This window comes from Hypomesus nipponensis, chromosome 3 (assembly GCF_054491055.1).
Source record: "Hypomesus nipponensis isolate SF chromosome 3, ASM5449105v1, whole genome shotgun sequence".
NCBI classification, from domain to species: domain Eukaryota; kingdom Metazoa; phylum Chordata; class Actinopteri; order Osmeriformes; family Osmeridae; genus Hypomesus; species Hypomesus nipponensis.
The window spans coordinates 18,710,386-18,734,654 of record NC_140363.1 but is presented as its reverse complement, the minus strand read 5'-3'; the positions used below and the strand labels follow the sequence as shown (position 1 = coordinate 18,734,654).

General features: G+C 49.7%; 1 protein-coding gene across 1 annotated transcript in view; it reads right to left on the bottom strand.

The window, feature by feature from the left end:
- Positions 1-23,916, bottom strand: part of LOC146300197 (latent-transforming growth factor beta-binding protein 2-like) — a 91,390-nt gene extending 67,474 nt beyond the window's left edge. Inside the window, exons 1-3 of the mRNA XM_084681500.1 lie at positions 23,091-23,916; positions 20,260-20,333; positions 6,838-7,114 (exon numbers count right to left, since the gene is read on the bottom strand). Coding sequence (XP_084537626.1) covers positions 6,838-7,114; positions 20,260-20,333; positions 23,091-23,521 — 782 coding nt within the window. The 5' untranslated portion in view covers positions 23,522-23,916. The remainder of the gene's footprint in view (positions 1-6,837; positions 7,115-20,259; positions 20,334-23,090) is intronic.
- Positions 23,917-24,269: the final 353 nt, after the last annotated feature.

Here is a 24,269-nt window from a genome sequence, read left to right as displayed (position 1 = left end):
TGCTACATATCCCTATCATCCACTTACAGTAAGGCTCATTCAAAGCACATGACTTGGCAGCTTGTGCTCAGTGCGTCCTTGATATATCAGCAGCAGATATATAAGACTGAAGGAGTGAGCTGCCTGCAGAGAGCTGCCTGCAGCCCTACTAAAAGTGGTTGAACGGTGGGTGGTGAAACGGTAATAACGAAGTTTAAACTTTTTTTAGGTTTCCTCAGACTGATGAGTGGAGGCTGGAGGCTGGAGGCTGGAGGCTGGAGGGTTCTGTTCCCAGACCTGGTGCCAGGCCACTGCATCCTGCTGACTGATCAGGGCATGTGTGATGACGTAACCGGGAAGCTCAGAAAGAAATCACCTTTGGAGGGATGACAGCCTTGTTGAACACACATCCTGCTTTGCCTCTGGTCCATTTCCTGTATAGGGCTGATGTCACAGGAAGGGAGGGAGGGGAGGAAGGGAGAGGGTGAGAGAAAATGTGTGTGTGAGAGAGAGAGAGAGAGAGACAGAGAGAGAGAGAGAGAGAGAGAGAGAGAGAGAGAGAGAGACAGAGAGAGAGAGACAGAGAGAGAGAGAGAGAGAGAGAGAGAGAGACAGAGAGAGAGAGAGAGAGAGAGAGAGAGAGAGAGAGAGAGAGAGAGAGAGTGTGAAAGGGGAGAAGGAGAGAGGGCCCAAGGGAGGAGGGGAATGCGTCCTCAATGCCATATCACTGATCCAGCTGGGCTGGGAAGGAGAGAGGATAAAGGGATGATGAGAGGATGGAGGGCTCGTCTCTGGCCTCTTATAAAGAGCGACTGACAGACTGACTGTGACCGGCAGGCGTTGGCTCTGGCAGGTACAGTCCTCTCACGATCCAGAGCCACAGGAGAGCTCCAGTCCTCTCACGATCCAGAGCCACAGGAGAGCTCCAGTCCTCTCACGATCCAGAGCCACAGGAGAGCTCCAGTCCTCCTGAGGACAGGAGTCTAGGGGGGATCACTGTGGTCATCTGGCAGCCGTGTATGGATGTGCTCATGCTGGATCATGAGTGGGACCCAGGGGCCAGACAGGGTCGAGCCAGCCTCTGGATGGACAGGCCCAGGTGGAGGCTGGTAAGGATGGGGAGGGGAAGGGCAAAGGGTGACAGGAGAGGATGAGGGTTGAAAGGTGTGGATGAGGGGTTGAAGGGTGTGGATGAGGGCTTGAAGGGTGTGGATGAGGGCTTGAAGGGTGTGGATGAGGGATAGAGGAGAGAGGATGGTGTGTGGAGAGGCATGAGTATGGGGATTGACAGATCTCAGGCTTGACAGAACGCTTCTCATATGTTTTGTACATCACAGCTTGTTTTAGGACCAGCCTGTCACTCATAAATGTGCTGGATTCATTCAGCTGGATTATTCAGTCAGCAGCAGATCCACTACAATAACATCCTCCTCTGCGTCAGAGCTGGATGCACTTTACAGTAGGATCCCGCTGGGCTGGCATGACCACGCAGCTCCTCAACAACATCTGATCTCTCTGGAGCTCTTTGAAGCTCCCACCAGCTCCTCAACAACATCTGATCTCTCTGGAGCGCTCTGGAGCTCCCACTAACATTTGCATGTTCTGACTCCCACGTTTTGGTTCACTCGTGGGATTAGGTTGGGTCTCTCTGTGAGGAGTTGTGCTGTGTGAGCGCTCTGCGAGTCAGACGTCCCAATGCAGAGCTCTTCCTGCTGGGATCATCCAGTGGATATGAGAGCCTCCTGGTTCAGCTCTGATCAGAGAGGAGGGAGAGCAGGCTGAAACACACGAGCCCCAGAAGGCTCTCGTGCCCCCTCATGCACTCATGACTAATGGTCCAGTACATCTCAGACCGGAGCAGGAGACTAAGGGGTCTCAGCAACCCGCTGGAGAAGCAATTACGTATTTGATATACGAGGAAAGGTTTACTGCCCGTCTATCCCCATGACAACTGGATCCTTCCACCTGCTGAAAGTCATGGCAACAGGTTGCACACCTTACAACACTTCCCTATGCTAACTGGAGAGAAAAAACATTGGTAACACTGAACTTCTAACATCACGACAGCTTCTTCTCTGTTTGATCACTCATCTAAAAAAGCCTAATTCATCTGGATCCAGAAGCCCATACTCCAGCATGTTGTAAGTTAAGTGCTGCGAAAGCCTCCACCTGCTGAACTGGAATGTCTAGCAGACCATTTAGGATATTCACAAGTGTTGACAAACCACTTCACAAACTACAGTAGACTGGATGAGTTCCCCGTCTGCTGCTGAGGCTATGTACACAGAGGGGTTTCATTACTGTTCACTGGGAGGCCAACTGGCAAGACAGGATAGCAGGCGCTCCACACTCTGGCCCTCTCCCTCCCTCTGCCAGACAGACGACCCATCGACCCCTCCTCTCCTCTGGTCCGGTCCACACCAGCTCCCCCCCTCTCTCCCTCACTCCTGGAACCTTCACAAAATGCCCCCGTTTCTTGGCCCGGTCCACCAGGCAACAGAGGCAGGAGCCAGTAACAAGGTGCTACTGGCGTAACGACCCAAATTTGTTTCCCAGACATACCTCACACCTTCCCTGGACCAGAGAGGAGGAGGAGGGGGAGGAGGAGGAGGGGGAGGAGGAGGAAGAGAGTGGACAGGTTGAGGGCAGGAGAGAGAGGAGATGAGACTTGCTCTGGTGCCCAGTGTGTGCTGGTGCTCGTGTCCCCAGGGCAGAAGTGGGAGGGTCAAACTAGCGGGACATTCTAATCTGGGTTGAAGGTGATCTGCCACTCCTGTCTCTTCACTTGTTAATTTGGGATTGGCAGTGCTCTCTCTCTCTGTCTCTCTCTCTCTCTCTGTCTTTCTGTCTCTCTCTCTCTCTGTCTCTCTCTGTCTCTCTCTCTCTCTCTCTCTCTCTCTCTCTCTCTCTCTCTCTCTGTCTCTCTGTCCCTCTCTCTCTCTCTCTCTCTCTCTCTCTCTCTCTCTGTGTCTCTCTCTCTCTCTGTCTCTCTCTCTCTCTCTCTCTCTATCTCTCTCTCTGTCCCTCTCTCTCTCTCTATCTCTCTCTCTCTCTCTCTCTCTCTCTCTATCTCTCTCTGTCTCTCTGTCCCTCTCTCTCTCTATCTCTCTATCCCTCTCTCTATCTCTCTCTCTGTCCCTCTCTCTGTCTCTCTCTCTCTCTGACCTCTGGTTGCTCCTGCACTTGTAGCTAGAGCAGTATGTCATGATAAATCACTTGAAGCTAGAGCAGTGTGCCCACAGCATAGTGAATCACTTGTAGCTACGGGAGTCTGCCCTGATGAATCACTTGAAGCTACGGGAGTCTGCCCTGATGAATCACTTGAAGCTACGGGAGTCTGCCCTGATGAATCACTTGTAGCTAGAGCAGTCTGCCCACAGCCTGAAGCTTTCACATACAGCTGGTCTACACCTCTCCAAGCTCCCCATGGGTATGTGAGCACACAGGAGAAAACACAACAGTCCACCAGTACAGAGTCTGTACATACATGTACAAGAATCTGCTTCAGACAGTCCACCAAGACAGACACAGACCATAGTTCTGAGGGCGTGTTCAGCACCCCAAACATCTGCCCTTCTCTCAGAGGGATCCAGTTTCTGTCTTCGCTGGCCCTGGCTCGTCTCTGAAAGGAAGGGTTAGCATCTGAAGGTCGTTTATGACTGGAGCGGTTTGAGAAGGGCTTTGGAGAGGGATAGGGTTCTGGGTATGAAGGAATCATCTCCGGATTAGAGAGCATCTGTTGAGATGTGTTAGTCAGCTCCAACTCTCCGCCAGCCCAGGCGGCTCATCCCAGGGCAGTGAGTGACTCAGCCTCGCATCCTGTCTGCAGTCGCGTCAGAAGGGCAGCATCGCACTGCAGATCCGTGACTCACAGCCCAAACATGTCCTCTGTGTCTATATCACAGCCCAAACATGTCCTCTGTGTCTATATCACAGCCCAAACATGTCCTCTGTGTCTATATCACAGCCCAAACATGTCTTCTGTGTCTATATCACAGCCCAAACATGTCCTCTGTGTCTATATCACAGCCCAAACATGTCTTCTGTGTCTATATCACAGACCAAACATGTCCTCTGTGTCTATATCACAGCCCAAACATGTCCTCTGTGTCTATATCACAGCCCAAACATGTCCTCTGTGTCTATATCACAGCCCAAACATGTCCTCTGTGTCTATATCACAGCCCAAACATGTCCTCTGTGTCTATATCACAGCCCAAACATGTCCTCTGTGTCTATATCACAGCCCAAACATGTCTTCTGTGTCTATATCACAGCCCAAACATGTCCTCTGTGTCTATATCACAGCCCAAACATGTCCTCTGTGTCTATATCACAGCCCAAACATGTCCTCTGTGTCTATATCACAGCCCAAACATGTCTTCTGTGTCTATATCACAGCCCAAACATGTCCTCTGTGTCTATATCACAGCCCAAACATGTCCTCTGTGTCTATATCACAGCCCAAACATGTCCTCTGTGTCTATATCACAGCCCAAACATGTCCTCTGTGTCTATATCACAGCCCAAACATGTCCTCTGTGTCTATATCACAGCCCAAACATGCAGAGCAACTGTGCACTTTCGACAAGAGGCCGTCATTAGCTACAAACCAAAGATTTATCAGGAATACAAAAACAATACATGCAAAAAATAAAGTAAAGCAATTCAATGACCCGTGTGCTCTACTGAGAGGTACTACTGCTATAGGCCTGGCCACTGCCTGGGTTGGGCTTGGCCAACATAATCCCAAAACACCAGCGGAAATACAGGGTGATATAACTATGCAAGAGCCTCGTAATTACGATGTACTGAACCATAAATATCAACTGCAATTGAGAACATTTTGAAGGTTTCACAAACAGATATTACCCAGATGACACACTGGCTGAAACTGAAGGATGACCTCAGTGGTTTAACAAATTATAGCACTTAATACAACCAGGGAAAGACTGCGAAACATGTTGGGCTTCCCTCCAAAACATTTGACAAGATAAACCTACCCTCACATTCCACGGAAACAAGCAATTAATACCTTTCAGCATCTTTGCTCCGAAATTAGAACCAGCCTTAATCAAAGACTTTGGCAGTGACTCGCTTAGTAACAAACTAAAAACAGCCTAAAGGGAAAAGGTGAGCACGATTGTTCCCTGTGTCAATTCCAAAGGGATTGGAACAAAATAAGGATGTCAAAGCCAGGAGTCCTGGGCCGGTCAGCAGCCTGATTACAGGCCTCTCAGAGGGAAGGCTGGTTAGGACTCACGCTATGCACAACACCAGTCACTGTGACTCCAGTCTAGCGAGTCACATTACCAGCTAAAAATGTCATAGGGTTACATCAACCCAAAGAAAATACATCATTCATTCAAATCAGCTCTCCAGTTTCATAACTAAAGGCAATAGTTACTGCCTTTTCGCTGCCTGGTAAATCAGGGCTTGTTTTCATTTCTTCTACATGTTGATCTTCATGGTCTTGCTAGTGTGAGGTCTGGCCCCCTGTGGAGAGGGGCTCTCTCTCCCCTCGCCCCCTGTGGAGAGGGGCTCTCTCTCCCCTCGCCCCCTGTGGAGAGGGGCTCTCTCTCCCCTCGCCCCCTGTGGAGAGGGGCTCTCTCTCCCCTCGCCCCTCTGGAGGAGAGGGGCTCTCTCTCCCCTCGCCCCCTGTGGAGAGGGGCTCTCTCTCCCCTCGCCCCCTGTGGAGAGGGGCTCTCTCTCCCCTCGCCCCCTGTGGAGAGGGGCTCTCTCTCCCCTCGCCCTCTGTGGAGAGGGGCTCTCTCTCCCCTCGCCCCCTGTGGAGAGGGGCTCTCTCTCCCCTCGCCCTCTGTGGAGAGGGGCTCTCTCTCCCCTCTCCCCTCTGGAGGAGCGTGTGGTAAGTTACCTTGTTTCCCTTTATTCTTAGTTGAATTAAGCATCAATACAACATACAGATCTGATCATCTGCTTGGATTTAACATGGAAACACATACACAGTAATACCTGTAGTGATACTTACCTTTATAATGAGTGTTGATTGTTCTGTACCTGCACATGAACTGCCCTGTATACAGTATTTGTATTTGCAAGGACTTCAAAGCACATTCCGTGAAGTGTTGCAGACTGTTTTGTAACTAATGGATACAATTTCTTTTCCAACACAAATACTACCTCCTCACCCAAGAACAGGGTGATGGAGACATCAACAACGTTGAGCTGACGTGAAAAGGAAATGATGCACAAGCAGAAAAGAGATGCTCAGATACATGAAGTTTCATAAGGACAGGAAAAGCACCACTATCAAGACACGTATTTGGGGTCCAAGTTTCACTGGGAAAAAAACGAATTCCACGCTCAAATAAAGATGTATATCACCGTGCCATGACATTGGGCCAAAAGAACGTTTCATAACTGCCAACGGTTGGCATGCCAGCATGTCAAAGCACCATAATAGATCAAAATAAATGGCATAGCAGGTTTCAACCCTGTTCTGTGCTCACTGATCATGTTTAAAAGAAAAAGCTTGTCAGTGACGGAGCAGCAGCATCAGTATTCATTACAGATCAAACACACACACTGAGTCCTGGGCTGGAAACAGTCGCCCCATTCTTCACCATGTCAGACACAAGTATGAACCTCATTGAATGCTAAAAAGCAGCCACAAGTCCACTATTCTGATTTCAGAATCTACAAATGCTCTTTCTCCATGCGGTAAGTGTAGAAAAGGAGGACTTATCTCATGATATCATCTGAACACGTCACTTTTTGTGATCAAATGTTTGTTGAGAGACGAAAACCAAGTCTACAACCCAAAGTACGGCGAGCTCTTTGCGTATGTGGAGCAGGTAAACAGAAACCCCACAAGGCCTGGGTGTGTGTGAGACTTACACAGCGTGAAGAGGCTGTTTGGTGGTGGCTGGTCTGGGCGTGTGGGCCCCGGGGCCCTGGTGCTCTCCAGCCTGCCTGTCCTGGGCTCTCCTCCAAGGCTGGTCCCTCTGGAAGGGCTGGGCTCCTGGCTCCACCCGCCTCAGCGCCCCACCTGAGTGGATGTACACCTGCTCTGGGGCCACTTCCTCACAGCGGCTCCCCTGGAAGCCCGAGCGACAGACGCAGGTGTGGGGCCTGCTGCAGGAGCCCCGGTTCTGGCATGGGGGCTGGCAGTCAGCTGGGGGGAGCAGAGAGGGAGGGAGGGAGGGAGGGAGGGAGGGAGGGAGGGAGGGAGGGAGGGAGGGAGGGAGGGAGGGAGGGAGGGAGGGAGGGAGGGAGGGAGGGAGGGAGGGAGGGAGGGAGGGAGGGAGGGAGGGAGGGAGGGAGGGAGGGAAGGGGGAAGAGAGAGAGAGAAAGGGGGAAGAGAGAGAGGGAGAGAGAACATCGATCGGGTCATGTTGGAACAGGAAAGATCAGCCTCAGACATGGTCGACGTGATCTCAGAACCCTTGCAGAGGTTCAATCATGGGACTATTAGCTGGTTGTCACTGCTCATGATTTGACTCCAGCTCTCTGCTAGTAAAAGCCTGGAGAGGCTGTCATGTTTGATTTCACCTGAGTCCTTAACAACCCTGTTTAGGGTGTATGTGATCACTTCCAGTTTACCCTTATCAGGTTTCTGTCTGGGCGAGGCCTGCTCCAGCTCTCTGGCGGGTCTGCTAGAGCAGCTGGCTTTCGGACCCTGGCGTTGTGATGGGGTTTTGTAGAAATACCTTTCGTCACTGATTTAGAATCTGCTGTGTGCAGTTACAGTTAGGCGGACAAACAGGTCATAAAACCAGACCCTAAAAGAGAGGGAGCTGGAAACTGGATTCCCCAGTCCAACTGTAAATGCCTTACAACTTCATATATGGAAAGGCTTTGGGCAGATTTACACTGTATTTGAAAAACAAACAGAGAGAGGCTTTACTGTACAAACAGACGGATGGACGTCCCAATATTTGTCAATTGTCTGCAAGTACAGTTCGAGTGTTGATGTGATTCCACAGTTAATAGAGATGAACCCATCCTGCTGTCCTCCTCTGCCCCAGCTACCTCAACAGTCCTCAGCGTGCGCACCAAACCGCCTCTCCGTTTCGCGACACAAACATATATGCTGGATGGCACTTGAGAATTTATGACACTGTCCTCAAACAGTAAACCAGGTCACTCGTCTCTGGGGCTAAAGGAAACAGCAGGGCTCTGTCAACAGGGCTGGAATGCTGTTGACACAGATGCTGTAGGCAGGGAGGGACCTGGGGCAGAGAGGGACCTGGGGCAGGGAGGGACCTGGGGCAGAGAAGGACCTGGGGCAGAGAAGGACCTGGGGCAGGGAGGGACCTGGGGCAGGGGGGGACCTGGGGCAGGGAGGGACCTGGGGCAGTGGGGGACCTGGGGCAGAGAGGGACCTGGGGCAGGGGGGGACCTGGGGCTGAGAGGGACCTGGGGCAGGGATGGACCTGGGGCAGTGGGGGACCTGGGGCAGAGAGGGACCTGGGGCAGGGAGGGACCTGGGGCAGGGAGGGACCTGGGGCAGGGAGGGACCTGGGGCAGTGGGGGACCTGGGGCAGAGAGGGACCTGGGGCAGGGAGGGACCTGGGGCAGGGAGGGACCTGGGGCAGGGAGGGACCTGGGGCAGGGGGGGACCTGGGGCAGGGGGGGACCTGGGGCAGGGAGGGACCTGGGGCAGGGTGGGACCTGGGGCAGTGGGGGACCTGGGGCAGAGAGGGACCTGGGGCAGGGGGGGACCTGGGGCTGAGAGGGACCTGGGGCAGAGAGGGACCTGGGGCAGGGAGGGACCTGGGGCAGAGAGGAACCTGGGGCAGGGGGGGACCTGGGGCAGAGAGGGACCTGGGGCAGAGAGGGACCTGGGGCAGAGAGGGACCTGGGGCAGGGAGGGACCTGGGGCAGGGAGGGACCTGGGGCAGAGAGGGACCTGGGGCAGAGAGGGACCTGGGGCAGAGGGGGACCTGGGGCAGGGAGGGACCTGGGGCAGAGAAGGACCTGGGGCAGGGAGGGACCTGGGGCAGAGAGGGACCTGGGGCAGAGAGGGACCTGGGGCAGAGAGGGACCTGGGGCAGGGGGGGACCTGGGGCAGGGGGGGACCTGGGGCTGAGAGGGACCTGGGGCAGAGAGGGACCTGGGGCAGGGGGGGACCTGGGGCAGAGAGGGACCTGGGGCAGAGAGGGACCTGGGGCAGGGGGGGACCTGGGGCAGGGAGGGACCTGGGGCAGGGAGGGACCTGGGGCAGGGAGGGACCTGGGGCAGTGGGGGACCTGGGGCAGAGAGGGACCTGGGGCAGGGGGGGACCTGGGGCTGAGAGGGACCTGGGGCAGAGAGGGACCTGGGGCAGGGAGGGACCTGGGGCAGAGAGGAACCTGGGGCAGGGGGGGACCTGGGGCAGAGAGGGACCTGGGGCAGAGAGGGACCTGGGGCAGAGAGGGACCTGGGGCAGGGAGGGACCTGGGGCAGAGAAGGACCTGGGGCAGAGAGGGACCTGGGGCAGAGAGGGACCTGGGGCAGAGAGGGACCTGGGGCAGAGAGGGACCTGGGGCAGGGGGGGACCTGGGGCAGGGGGGGACCTGGGGCTGAGAGGGACCTGGGGCAGAGAGGGACCTGGGGCAGGGGGGGACCTGGGGCAGGGAGGGACCTGGGGCAGAGAGGGACCTGGGGCAGAGAGGGACCTGGGGCAGAGAGGGACCTGGGGCAGAGAGGGACCTGGGGCAGGGGGGGACCTGGGGCAGGGGGGGACCTGGGGCAGGGGGGGACCTGCTGCCAGGCTCTGGGTGTGGCTAGAGACCTGCCGCTGCTGTCCAGGGACCCTCCTGCTATCAGGGTGCTGCTCAGAGAGTCTACTGTGGTCTGTAGGAGCAGACTACTATAGTCTGTAGGAGCAGAGTCTACTGTGGTCTGTAGGAGCAGACTACTGTGGTCTGTAGTCGCAGTCTACTGTAGTCTCTGGTCCTTCTGGAGAAAGCATCACTGGGATCTATAATAATGTACAGTTCTACAGCTTTGTTCCATAATTGTAGTCCAACAATGATCGGATTCCCATGTAGAGACCCAATTAAGCCAAGCGGTTTGGGATTCAGTGCCAACATCATGTTTGAACATGAGGATTATTTAAAAAGTAGGAATGACAAACAGTCAATCCACAGTGTGATGACAAAAGGAACCGTTTGGGAACCGAACATGAACCAAGACCATATTCTTGTGGTTTTTAGTGAGGCATATTCACTCACTCATTTGCTAGAACATTTACTTTTAACAGCATGGAGGAAAGTGAAGCTCTCTCTGATGAAGTGTACACTGTTGAGGAAATGTAGGGGTGGACTCATATAACTTTGTCTGTGAATCGAGTTTTCCATCATGGGATAAAATAAGAAGTACTCGGGCTTGATTTGGCAAAGTTAAATATATCATCCACTAACTAGACTTTGGGCTGGCTAGGATCCACAGCCTGCCAGCCCGGGTCTGTTCTGCCTCAAGAGTGTTGAATCAAACAGTTCCAATAACTCACTGACATCATGATGGAGGGTTCAGGCAAACGAATGACAGAAAGCAAGCGTCGGAGTCCAGATTGAATCTATTCATCCTGGAGAGAGAATGTTCTGACCAGCGAAGCGCTGGGTGATCGACGCCCATCAGGGAAGGCGCTGTGACCCCGTGACCCTGTTAGGTTTTGTTGGACAACAGTGATTCAGTTGTGTCACCTTACAAACACACATTCCATGCAGTGACAATGGAGGCGGCAGGTCACTGACTCTGTTCCTCTGACTCTGCCATGCGTTCCACATGGATCCTTGCAGCGCCTGCCTCACCCCCGCCCCCAGGCCTTTCCTCTGCCCTGCTCAACACTTCCCTGTCACAGTAATTGCTGTCGTGCAGATTTGTCTTGCACCTCATTAAAACTAATTGCCTCACATTCCATCCATTTCACAAAATGTGGTGTAATTATTGCTTTGGGGGAATCATAATAAAATAAGAATTCATTTGAAAAGGAATAATAGAAATAGGAAACATTCCTGGCACGGGTCGTTTTGTCCTTAATTAAGAAGGTTGCTGACAGACAGGTTAGCTCCATGACCAATCAGCTGGGAGCTTAGTCTGAACCTGGATATCCAGATAGAAAATCATCCAGTACACATTGTCCACAGTAATGTAAACCACAAAAACAACTAATTCAGTCACTTATAACAACTTCTAGCTTGGTTATCAATAAACACCATTGTCTTGCTGTACTTTGTACCTTCAACCCATCTCACTGGAAGGTTCTCAGAGAACTGAGAGAGAGGAACAGTAGGGAGGAACTCAACAATCAGTCCTCCTTTAAAACAGAGCTGGAAATTGATTATATTTGAAACCATAAGAGTTCATGACAAAATGTGTAGAGGCATGTTGAAACCGTGTCTGCATATTAAAGTAACCCTGTGCCTTTATTGGGTTAGTAGTATTCAGAATTGCCCCAGTGGGCCCAGGTGGGCCCCGGTTCCCTGTTAAAGTCTGACGGTGTGTGGACATGAGGAGGGCCTCCATTATCCACCAGGCTCCCATTTCCAACCGAGCGCTTGTCTCCAGTCTATTACTATCCACTAGAGACTTGCCCGCTCTCTCCAACTAACAGTAATATAACCCATCAAACTTTTACAATCCCCTCATTCAGATAGGGGCAATTTGAAACCAAATATTTGACATAACTCAAACACGTATAAAAAAAAATGAGATCTCCCCATTTCCCTTCACAGGTAAAACAATCCTGTCTCAGATAACTTGATATTGGGACATTTTGGAAATAATATCAATAACGACGGGCTTAATTGTGATAATCAGAAGGGCTTCTTTCTCCTCAGGTTGAAGAGATTATGTGTCATTATGAGATTTAGGACAACAGTGCTGTCCGGAACACCAGGGCTCAGGAGGAGAGGACCACAGTCCTCACGGCCAAGCTGCCATCAAATCCTTTCACAGAGAAAACTGAAACAGAGAACAATAGTTCAAAGGAAATTTCTAACCCTGCTCAAAACCCAAACTGCAAAAGGCATCTCAAATCTGAAATAGAAACAGCCTTTTTGGAAAACCATGACCAACTAAGTGGTCATGATAACAAATGTTAAAAAAAAGCTTTTGGGATTCTAGATTTTCAGGGGAGAAATATTCTGTCTTTAAGGGTCAGGGACTGTCTAAAGCTGTTAAATGGGTCAAGTGTTCCCAAGTTTAAGAGGGGTAAGAACGATATCACGAAGAAATGTGTGTTAAAGTGCATCCATCAACTCAGGTGGAAACAAGCATCCCTTAAGGCATTTCTCCGGAAGTTCTCTCTGACAAGAAGCGATTGAGCATTATTAATCCAATCGCTTCTGGATGGTAATAGTTTCAGAATAGTTTCAGATAATAGTTTCCTCTCGTGTTGAGGTGTGGCTTTCATCCAGTGCTTCGCTTTAAGAAAGTGAACCAGCGGTTCTGGATCGCTTCTGCCTCAGACCTCCAGCACGCTCCGTGCTGCTTGCGTCTAATTAGAACCAGCAGGGGCAGGCAGCTCCATACTGACTGAGGCTCCAGCGTCTCTTCACAGTATAGTCTGTAGAGGTAATGTTTCACAAAATGGAGGAGTGTATTTCACATCCATGCTCCCTGTGTGTGTGTTTTTACCTAATACAGTAGTTGGAGCCTTCCCCTCCCCCCCACCCACCTCCCGATGGAGGGATTGTGTTAACCTGCGGTTGACCCATGACATTGTGTACGTTACTTTTAGCCGCAGTGTATCCTGCTTTCTATGACCCCCCCCCGGTCTGACTCGTTCAGGTTTTAATGAGCCCCATACTGAGATGGTCTGTGGGGGGGGGGGGGTGAGCCCAGCCCGGCCCCGCCCGATTTGGGGAAAGCTACCTTTGTGAGCCCTGTGCTCCCCCTACACCCACAAACCCCCCCGTCCCCTGGAGAACGCCACAACAGGTTCCATATGGGCCCGGAGCAGGAGCCAGTGTGATATATGACTGGCTACGTGTTGCCCTGACAAGCCAGAGGCCTGCATGAGACAGACAGAGAGTGGGATAGTGTTTACTGTTTAGTGCTGCAGAGTAGAGCCGTGTAAGACTGTCAATCAAGCCTGTCTTTGCGTGGCTCTGAGGAGAGCTACCAATGACAGATCCCTGACAGAGTTACGTCTCAGGGTGCCGGGACAAGCAGGAACAGCCACAGTCGTTAGAGAAGGCAGGACTGTGCATCTCCAGCTTCCCGTGACCAGACCACTGCTGCTCCTCTCCCCAGAGACCCAGCGCAAACAGCGGCTCCCACAGCACGCAGCCAGTCCACAGAACAGCAGCGGAGCCTCGACTTGTCATCGGCAGGAAGACGTCAAGACGTCAGGAGCCGCCGCAGTAATTCATTCCTCACCATGCGATCATCCATGGTAGCAATTAGAAAAACATGTGGCAGACCGAAAGAAAGCCAATTGCCACCTAGAAACAGCCAGCAGCTGGAGAGGAGCCGGCAGCACTCCTGGTTTGAGAAGACAGAGCGAGCGCTAGCAGCACAGCCCTGGAGGTAATGATGGTCTCTCAGACACACAGGGTGTGTGTATTGATTACAGGATCTGTCTAAAGGCCTGTAAAGCTCTCCAGGCTGCCAGGGAGAGTTATGCCCCTGGACTGTGGACCGTGTGACCCCTTGCTTCTTCAAGTCAAGCAGAGGAGACCGATACGGCTGTCTGGGTGGAGAGCACTTCACCCCTGACTGAACAACGTCACCAGAGAGCTAACCGTTTTAAAGAGCTTCCTCAGCACTTGTAAAAAGTGATGGTTTCTAGGCATAGGCCTTATCAGGGGCAGGAGGGGGGAATCGTTTTGATCTTAATGTAAATAATAGCTCTTAGCTCTCTTTTTATTTTTGCTCTCTCCCTGATCAATGCTTTCCCTCTCCCAACAGATATTGGGTAATTTCAGAGACTATTGTCTTGAACGGTATATTTTTTTTATGTATGCCATAAACTGTTTTGTCTGTATGCTGGTCTTGCTGCAGAACTAACTGCCCTTTGGGGACATGAATGAATGAATGGGATATTGGGTCATTTCAAAGCTATCTAGATGAGAAGACCTGAAGGGTCACATTTTCCACAGAATATTGTCTCTCCACATCTTTCAAACTATATATCTAACTCTTCCATAAAGCTAATGTATATAGCATCGCTTGCTCTTCAAACAACTTTACGGACTATAAAAATCCCCTCTCCCAATGAAACGCCCATACAGGTGACCAGCTGACAGCAGATTCAGTCTTGATAAGGATGAGAGACTGGCCAAGTTCCATGGAGTCACTGGAACAACCTCAGACCCCGTGGCAGCCATGGAAACAAAGAAATCAAACTCCACTGTAAGAAGTTTATCAACAATATAGGGAGCTGTGCTGAATTTCAGATACAACATCCAAAATGGCAACAGAGATATTAGGGCAAATGCGACTTAAATGTATTCATTTAAAGAAATGAATGCTGTGAATTTACAGTACGTTTCTGACGGGGCTGGTTTAAACGCTTCCACATGTAAGAGGGAGGTACTGTACGAGCAGGTGGACACATGCTGGTAGAGAGAGAAAGCAGATTCAAACTGTTTTTGGTTTCACACCAACCATGGTTGTGAGCTCCTTGCCTCTAACAGCAACCCTAAGATGAGCTCCGTCCAATTGACCTGTTCCGTGTTGTACTGTATGGACCACTGAGGGTTCACACAAGAGGTTCTGAAGGTTAGCATGGACATCAATCTCCTCTCAGGGTCTGATGTAAATGTAGAGACAAACAGACAAGACTCAAATGAGTCAAACAGGATGTGTGTGTGTATATATATATATGTTTATATATATATATAACTGATCAGAAGAGTAACAAAGCCTGTAAGATGATCAAGATGATGGTTATTTCACACAGTCGATCGTGGTTTACAATTACAGGCCAAACTGAGACACATTCAGTGGCCAAACTAAATGGTCGTGATTAGAACATGCTGGTGAAGAATAACAGGCTGGACACTGATCACAGTCACAAGTGACATCTTGGTCTGTAAAGATATAATTTCCGTGTTTTATTCTCACAACACAGGTCTCCACACATACAATTCATGTTCTGTGGAATGAGGTCACTGCCAAATGTTGGGCTGAAAGCGAAAGTCTTTTAACAAAACATACTCGATACCACTTTGGAAGGCTTTTCTCTTGCTCAAACATCAGTGAGGATGTGATGGAATTAAAAAAACATTCTATGCAGGAAATTTATATTTGAAAAGAGACGGAGAAATAAAGAGAGGCAGACTTTTTTCCACAGGGAGTTATTTTAGGGTTAGAGGGGGTCTGGACAGAACAGCACAGCAGGCCAAGAAAATCTGGAAGGAAATCAGGACTCTTTTTCGATCACGTTTCCCTCAGTCAGTCAAAGGCTGCTTAAGAGGCTGAAAGCAACTTCATCTCTCTTTGCGAGTGTCGCACCGTTCATCTGCCGTCTCCGCGGGCGACCGCGGGGGTCGCGTTTAGTCCTCAAGACCACACGGTCATGGATGGTTTTCACTCACGCACGGCACATTTAGCGCAGGATAATATTCCCCACTCCATTAGATACGCCGAAGCAAGTAAGAACTACAATAACTGGACAAACCTACTTGAGTCTTTGGACGCTGACCAATCGGCTGTTCCGGTGTAGGGCGTTCAGAGTGAGCCAGCCAGCGCGGTGGGGATCCTCCATGCAGTGAAAGGCCTTCGACATTCAGACCTAATCTCTCCTCGTGTGCGGCAGACCATGTCATTAATCCAATTAACAAGGAGACCATGTCTGGAGGAGAAGCAATCGCAATGCTGACGACACTGATGCATAGTGACCCTGGCAGCACAGACAACACGGCCCTCTCTGTCCTGCCAGAGCAAGTTCATCTTTTTAATCTAGGCTTGCCAAGTCCCGCGTGTAAACAGTAGAAGCACAAGGCTCTAAATGCCAGCTTTGGGGAGGTGGGGGGAATGAAAGCTAGTGAACCAAAAACAAACACCATAACAGGATATTTGAGAGCTCATTAGGCTCACATCAGACCTGTGCGCTACCTGGTTTCCCAGATACGCTGGTTAACCGAGCCAGGCCAGTATTAAGGCTGCTGTTGATTACAGAGGATAGAGATGTAAGAAATGACACAGTTTTGGCAGATTCTTAAACCAATTATGACCTTTTTAAACCGACAATTACAATGAGACTAATACTAGAGAAGAATGTAATAACCATGTAAGATACCATATATAAACCCTACCAGCGTATGCCTGGTACTGTAGCTAATGTTTTGATACGGTCCTGGATGAATGTGTTTGTCTGTTTAATCAGGTGCCAATCCCCTTTAGACATGTAACTAATAGTCTCTTTTGATTGAGGTTAACTGCAAGGGGACTTGGCTATTTTGGAAACAGATCTCTGAGGATATTTATGATACAAAGCAAAGGAATTCCAGTAATCCAATGTTCTGCTTTTCGTGGTGGTTATTGTTCACCAAGGTGTGCTGCCTTCCTCTTGCTAACCATTTCTGTCTCATTTTACGATTCACTGACTTGCTGGTGAGTCACTAACTTGCTTATTGATGCTTCGATAGTTCTCCAACGATCAATTAAAATATTGAAAGTGATCAAAATACTTTCACGAGAGAGAACTAATGCTATCCTTCATGTCCTATTTCTTAGCAATATCCTCAATTACTTTGATGTCTCCTTTGATTCAATTGGCACAAGTACAACTATTTATCAACCAGTAATTTCAGTTTCATCACAATTAAATGTTTAGTCGATGTGATTAAGCTTAGGCCAACTATGAACAGGATTTATGTTCAAAATTCATAAATACTGCTCGCAGTGGGATTATGTATTTCTGCCTACCTGTCTGTCTGCCTGCCTGCCTGCCTGCCTGCCTGCCTGTCCGCCTGCTTGCCTGCCTGTCTCTCTGACTGTCTGTCTGTCTGTCTGTTTTATCAGCCAAACAAGGCTGTATAGGGATATTCTGCCTCTCTAGATCCCCAATGACAGTTCCTCTCGTGTTAGGGAACAGATGTAAATCTGGAAATGTTACTGCAGATAGACCTTCTCAGCTCTGCAGGGTTTCAGCCTGTAAATAAGTCCAGTCCAGTAAAGGATGGCACACCTGTCTCCACTTTACGGCTTAGACCAATCAAAACAGCTTCACACAGAATGGCAACCAATGGCTGACAAGACCATGCTGACAGGATGTTCAAAGATGGGGTTCAAAGTCGGATACAAATTTATTGTGGACAACTTGGTCACAAAATCACTTTGTACTCATAAAAGTAGTTAATAAGATGAAGTTACACATAGAGGCAATTACCAACAAAGAACGTTTCATTTCTTGTTATGGTTGAGCGCGCCAGTGCATAACATCCAAACTTTTGACAGATGCGACTTATGAAGAAGCACGTCTGTGTACCATCCCCCAGAGTTTACAACAATGCAGAGCCGACCTCTAGGACTAGGACCAGCCAGACCTCTAGGACTAGGACCAGCCAGACCTCTAGGACTAGGACCAGCCAGACCTCTAGGACTAGGACCAGCCAGACCTCTAGGACTAGGACCAGCCAGACCTCTAGGACTAGGACCAGGCAGACCTCTAGGCCTAGGACCAGCCAGACCTCTAGGACTAGGACCAGGCAGACCTCTAGGCCTAGGACCAGCCAGACCTCTAGGACTAGGACCAGGCAGGACTGGACACAACAGTCTGTACACTCCAAACCAGTTCAATCCTACTTGATGTCCTCTAAATCCCACAACTGAACCCCGGCCCCGGCCCCAGACCCAGACCCAGACCCAGAACCGGACCCAGACCCGGCCCCAGACCCGGCCCCAGACCCGGCCCCAGACCCAGACCCAGACCCAGACCCAGACCCAGACCCAGACCCAGACTTCTCTCCTATCCCTGCTCCTACACCATGTAGCATTCTCTCAGACCCACCAACCTGTTCCTGTCACATGTCTTCGACCTCAACCTGACCTCTGACCTCAACCTGATTCAACAAAGGAGGATTTACATTGCAACCTTATTTTCCAAGACATTCAATCCACCGTCCAGGGGTGGAAGTTGCAACTGATGGATTTAATATGAAGCATTCATTCAATTCCTTCTCCTAGGATTTCCTGGATGTAATGAACCAACAACATGTTTTCACTGATATGTAGGTTGGCAGGTTCGTGTTTTTGTTCTGTCGCTCCGAGTTACCCTTCTGCATGGACAAGCGTCACTTGAGGAGCCCAGAGAAAGATCAACAGGCCACACTGGTAACCGGTGGGTGGGGTGTGCACCTCCATGGAGGGCTCCCATGAGGGGACTCTTAGGGCAGGCTTGTGTTGGCACCATGCCTGCCCAGGGCTCACAGTGTGAGGCTTCTCCCAGCTGAAGGTGCCCTCCATTCACGCCTGGTTGAGAGCCAGGATCTTAACGCAGACCAGATGCTGAGACCCTCTAAGGAGCTCCTCTGTGAGTCACACTGACACTTTAGAAGGGACCTGCTACTTTGCGGTAAATATTTGCCTGTTGGATTTTAGTAACTCCAGCTCTTTTTTAAATGTAATTTACACCTTGGTAAGTGTGCCTTTAGCTGGGGCTTGAGAAAAGGAGTGAGTGTGGAGGTGGGAGGGGCACGGAGGGTGGGAGGGGCATGGAGGGTGGGAGGGGCATGGAGGGTGGGAGGGGCACGGAGGGTGGGAGGGGCATGGAGGCTGGGAGGGGCACGGAGGGTGGGAGGGGCACGGAGGGTGGGAGGGGCACGGAGGGTGGGAGGGGCACGGGGGGTGGGAGGGGCACGGAGGGTGGGAGGGGCACGGAGGGTGGGAGGGGCACGGAGGGTGGGAGGGGCATGGGCCTCATTAGGCAGCAGTGGCGTCTGTAGTGTCATCTAAGCTGACTGGGTGACTTTTATGGACCTGTCTGGTGGCAAAACAACAACAACCAATGTGGAACATGTGTGGGAGGGAGAGAGAGAGAGAGAGACAGAGAGAGAGAGAGAGAGAGAGAGAGAGAGAGAGAGAGAGAGAGAGAGAGAGAGAGAGAGAGAGAGAGAGAGAGAGAGAGAGAGAGAGAGAGAGAGAGAGAGAGAGAGAGAGAGAGAGAGAGAGAGAGAGAGAGAGAGAGAGAGAGAGAGAGAGAGAGAGAGAGAGAGAGAGAGAGAGAGAGAGAGAGAGAGAGAGAGAGAGAGAGAGAGAGAGAGAGAGAGAGAGAGAGAGAGAGAGAGAGAGAGAGAGAGATAGAGAGAGAGAGAGAGAAGAGAGAGAGAGAGAGAGAGAGAGAGAGAGAGAGAGAGAGAGAGAGAGAGAGAGAGAGAGAGAGAATTGGAGCAGGGGGAGAAAGTGGAGGGATGTGTTTCGTGAGCTGTTGGGAAACAGAAATGCAGGTTGCGAGTGTGGGTTTCACATTCTGCGCTTGTAAAACATAAAGATAACTCTTTCTAAAACAGCTTCTTTTAAAACCTGTTATTTCATCCTGCAACAAGAACTAGTCGTCAAACACAAAAACCTTTTAACGTTTGCAGACGGAGAGACAGAGCAAGTGATTTTCCTTCTGAGATGTGCCCTGTGGATGGGGTGATAGGTGGGTAGCAGGGCACGGTTCTCAACACTGAACATTTAAATGCTCCCACTGGAATGACTCCTGAACAGTTAACCATTAACAGTAAAATTACAGAGAAAAAAACTTGTCAAATGTCAAGAATGTTACAATGAAAAGCAAAGCAACACTTTAACGCTGTTAAAATCCTGCCGAAATTGCACTTTAAAAAGTGTCCAATTATTAAATCACGCTGGTATCTGCCATTCTGGTTTTAATTGTACGGCAGTTAAGGCATCCAATAATGCTGTGGTCGTATTAAAAAAGGGCAGTTCCACCCGTAACCAAGGAGCTTGTGTCAGACAGCCGGCTGCTAAGCACTGGGTAATTTCCTCACTACGATTCAAAATGAAAGGAACACGCAACTCAGCATGACAAACATGACCATGAAGCCTTTAACATTCCGAAACATTTCCACTTCCACAACGCAGATATTATGCATCTGACTTTGTCGTTGTTCAATCAGACTTCATGAAAAATTCCCTCCCAAGTCTTATCATGTCTGTTTCTTCTTTAAGCTGTATAATTGTCACCGATCTATACCCCCCCCCCCTCCTCCCCCCCAGCCAGCCCCCCTCCTGCTAAAGATATTTACAGTCTTGTCCATAAAAGGTTCTTACTGGAGAGAGGACGGATGGTCCTCGTTAATGGGAAGGGCATGGTCAACCCACAGGACACAGGGACTATTGTTTACCGAGGATCCATGATTGGAGTTGAATACTTACGCTTGATGCAGCGACTCGTCCCTGGAGCCTGCGCCCAGCCGGAACAGCACTGCTGTCCTCCACACACGTTGGGCCTGCAAGAACGAGAGGGCACGGCTACGTCAAACTCTAACCATTTTTATATGGCTCTTTTAACACAGAAATGTCACAGAGGGCTACACATACGCCCACATAACTGCACCAACTTACATCCTAAACCCTCAAAGAAGACAAGGTCAAAAACTCCCAGGAGAACTCATAGAGAGAAGGAACTGAAGAGACCCTGGGAAGTGCGCTTCATTGAGGGATCCCCTCCTCCAGAGAAGGCTGGGTAAATGGGATTCACAACAGCAATTCCATGCTGAATACATAGCACCCTGAGACTCATAACTCAAGACATAATAGTCTGGCTCTCCCCCCCTCCTCCACATTCCTCGGGACAGATTTGATTCTGAAAGACATCATGAAGGCAGGTCCTTTCACGTGGGCACCTCGGAGGTTCATCTGTAATTTGCGTTTTGATCCAATAACATTTTCCAAGGCGTAGCTTGAAACGTCATCTGTGAGTGTGTAGCCTCCCAGGTCCGTCTCCTCCGCGGAGCGACGGCTCCGGAGAGAGAGCCTCCCGTGGACCCGGGGGACACAACCCTGCCCGCTCATTCATGAATCAGACTAAACGAAGGATGACAAGTTTCAAACGGTTATAACTGCATTCTTCGCATTCCTTAATCGGCGGAGGGCAGAGCGGGCAATATCGCACAATGAGACACATGAAAAGGCAGCACACCACAGGATAAACCCAGAGGCAACGTTAAACCCCAGCCGCTTAAGTGCCGCCATATATCTATGCCCCCATCACCTCGTCACTGTATGTTCATGTAAGTGGATGTCTGAGTCATGTAGATGCTGTGATTAGAGTGATGGCTCACAGACTGACTAAGGGCTGGGAGGATGGAGGTGTTATGGTGAAAGACAGAAGTACTTAACTATCTGCCCTGAGGCTGCTTCTCCTGCTATTCCTTCGTAAGAAGATATATGGCACTGACAGAAGTCAAATGTTCCTTTGGCAAAGCTCAACTGTGAGTCAATCCTACATACAGATACAACAGTGGATGGCAGGAATCACATTTGTGTCTAGTTTTACAGTACATTGAAATACATCCCAGTGAAGAAATGATTTAGCAGTTGTTATGGGATGTGGAGCAGAGCTGGTTCTTTCCCTGACAGAGCGGGGATACAGGAATACTGTGTGACCTTTCACCTCCCTGAGGGCAGCACTGGAGACCCGTGAATGAGTAAGTAGAGGGAAGTCCGGGTGGAAATGTGTCATGCACAAACTGTACACACTAACGAGGAGCACATGATTCATTCCACCCAATGATTCAGAGAGATGTGGAAAGAAACATGTGAATTACAACAAGGTAATGACTCTGAAGATTTACGACACCTGAAGATGCGCTTTAAAACTCAAAGGACCCTTTTCAGTCAAGACTGGGAAACAGAGCTTCTGGTGTAACTAACTTTGGCCTTTCTCCTTTGGTGCAAGAAAACAAGTTTGATTCAATATACAGCTGAGTTATTTTCTTTGCACGCTGTAAATATTGTTAAGTAGGGCACACAGATCCAAACTCTGAATTCTTGCAGAGAAAAAAGAAAGCTGTTTGTGGTTTTGGTGCTGTGTTTCAAGATGGAACGGGCCCCACAGTGTACTTAGGACCGGAGGAAGAGGGGAGGGTTGCAGCTCAGTGGATGACAATGGAACAGAATTGAGCAGATTGATGATAGACGGAGACCATTGCTGAGAAGACTGTCAAACAAGTAATCATCGGATATTCAGGACTTGATGTGTGTTTGTAGTGCTGGAACCAAGCAACAAAGCCATAAGATCCAGGTTGAAATCAGGGCAGGCTAAGTTGGCCAATCCAGTCAGGGTTTCTCTAACAGGCTTCACAGATGTACAGTATTCTATATGATCTAGACCAGGGAGCAGGGTCACATCCGCCAACAGATGCTGAACCAATCAGAGACCATCCTCACACTGCTCATAAAGTGGTCACATAAATTGTCCATATACCTTTGAGTATTCTTATGGGGCATTAGGCTGTTATGAAATACTCAATACCATGTCATTAACATCTATTGTCTACAGCCCCAGGTGAACTCCTGCCACCCTGTCTAATTATTACGCATTTCTCTTCGATGTGTAAGAAGTGTGGTTCATGGTGGTTGGGAACAGGCCTATAGCTACGGAAGGCCCCTTTAGACTCAAGAATAGAGGACTTGAATGGAAACAACCAATGGGTCTGTTTGGAGTTAAGTAAGAAAAAGACTTTCAGCATTGAGAGAGGGCCGTTGGAGAAACAGGTGTTTTTGATCATTAAGTGAATTTACAAATGTGCACCAGCCATAGGCTGTGGTAGAACCACTACATGGCTGTTGGCAACATGGTGGATCAACACAGCTTAGGTATGGAGAAACACACACACACACACACACTCTACACACTCTACACACACTCTACACACACTCTACACACACACACTCTACACACACTCTACACACACTCTACACACACACACTTCACACTTCACTAGACACATCACAACTGTTGTGATGACAAGGAGAGAACTATCCAAATTGGGACCCTCTGGATTTTGAAGCTAGGGAGTTCATGTCCTGCTATGCCATTTCAGTACATTCAGGTAATTGTCATTTATTCGGTTAGAGAGACCAAACTCATTTCATTCATCATTTCACCACCATGAATGAGACAATTGTGTCACTGAAATGTCCTGGGGCTTTGGAACATCCACATGTAACACTTTATGGACACGTTTGACTGAAATTCTTACCCGACAAGACGCCTAGTCTTTGATGAACTGTGTTTGTTAGCCTGTCTGGAACCGAGTCTGGGTCTGGGCGGTGATGACTGGTGGGTGCCAAGTTGTCTAGGTGTTCGGACCGCACCGCGATCTAATGTGGCATCACCCGCCATGCGAGCGCGGTGCACTTCAGGTGCACTTCCGTCACCTCGAGGTGGTATGGCCACTGCTGCGTTGTGAGAAAACACCGGGGAACTATCTCTGGACGGTTTGGCGGGGACAGCGTCCTCGGGTCCCCGCGTGGAATGACCTTGGCTTCTCGCTCGAGACAGTAGCTGGTCCCACATCGCTCGGGCGCCTGCACCATCCTGCATGCCATCTGCTGATTCTTTCTGACAGTCACACATTCGCACAAGTGCAACGGAAAAAAACACTAAAACTATTATTAAAAAACGATCCATTATGTAATCGAAATGTCTTTTTCAAAATTGCCGCGGAGGCTGCAGTCACACTTTTATCAGGAGCCAATCAAAAAAGTCGTATAATTTAACAAGACGATATCCTCTTTCTACTTAGATATCTGTCCATAGTGAGCAAGTGAGCTTTCCAAAGGATGCAACTTAGTCTAAGCTACTTATCAACTCAAAAATTATTGTAAAAAAAAAAAGAAGAAAAGTACACAATTCGCCCTCGTTTAATGTGATATGTGGAGAAAATTATGCCAATCTCGTACAAGTATTAATCCATCTGTTATAGTTCATGTTTTCCCTGCGCGGTAAGAGCACGGCCAGCAGAGCGGTTCCCGGGCTGAGCTGCAGCGCAGTTGCCTCGAAGTGAAAGTAGGCTGTTCGAGCGTGTGTCGTTCTCCCGTACATATGACCACCTCTTCGGTTCTGAAGTCACCGGGAATGTTTGTAGGGATTGCATGCCTTTTACAAGTAGGAACTCCCCCTTTTGTGGTCTTATTGATGCGTACACGCACTGCCTCACCGCGCCTTTCTATTTTAAAACCATGACAGCAGACACGTTTTAAGAACTTTTTAAAAACGTGTTACCACAAGAAACTACGGTTTGCGCAGTGTAGGCTACACTTCAATTTACAGTGAAGCTCCGTTGTGCTAAACGCACGTGCCGTCCATCATTTGGACACTGCTCAAATCTTTATGCGGTAAAAAAAAAAAAAAGTTATTTAAAAGATTTACTAATTTG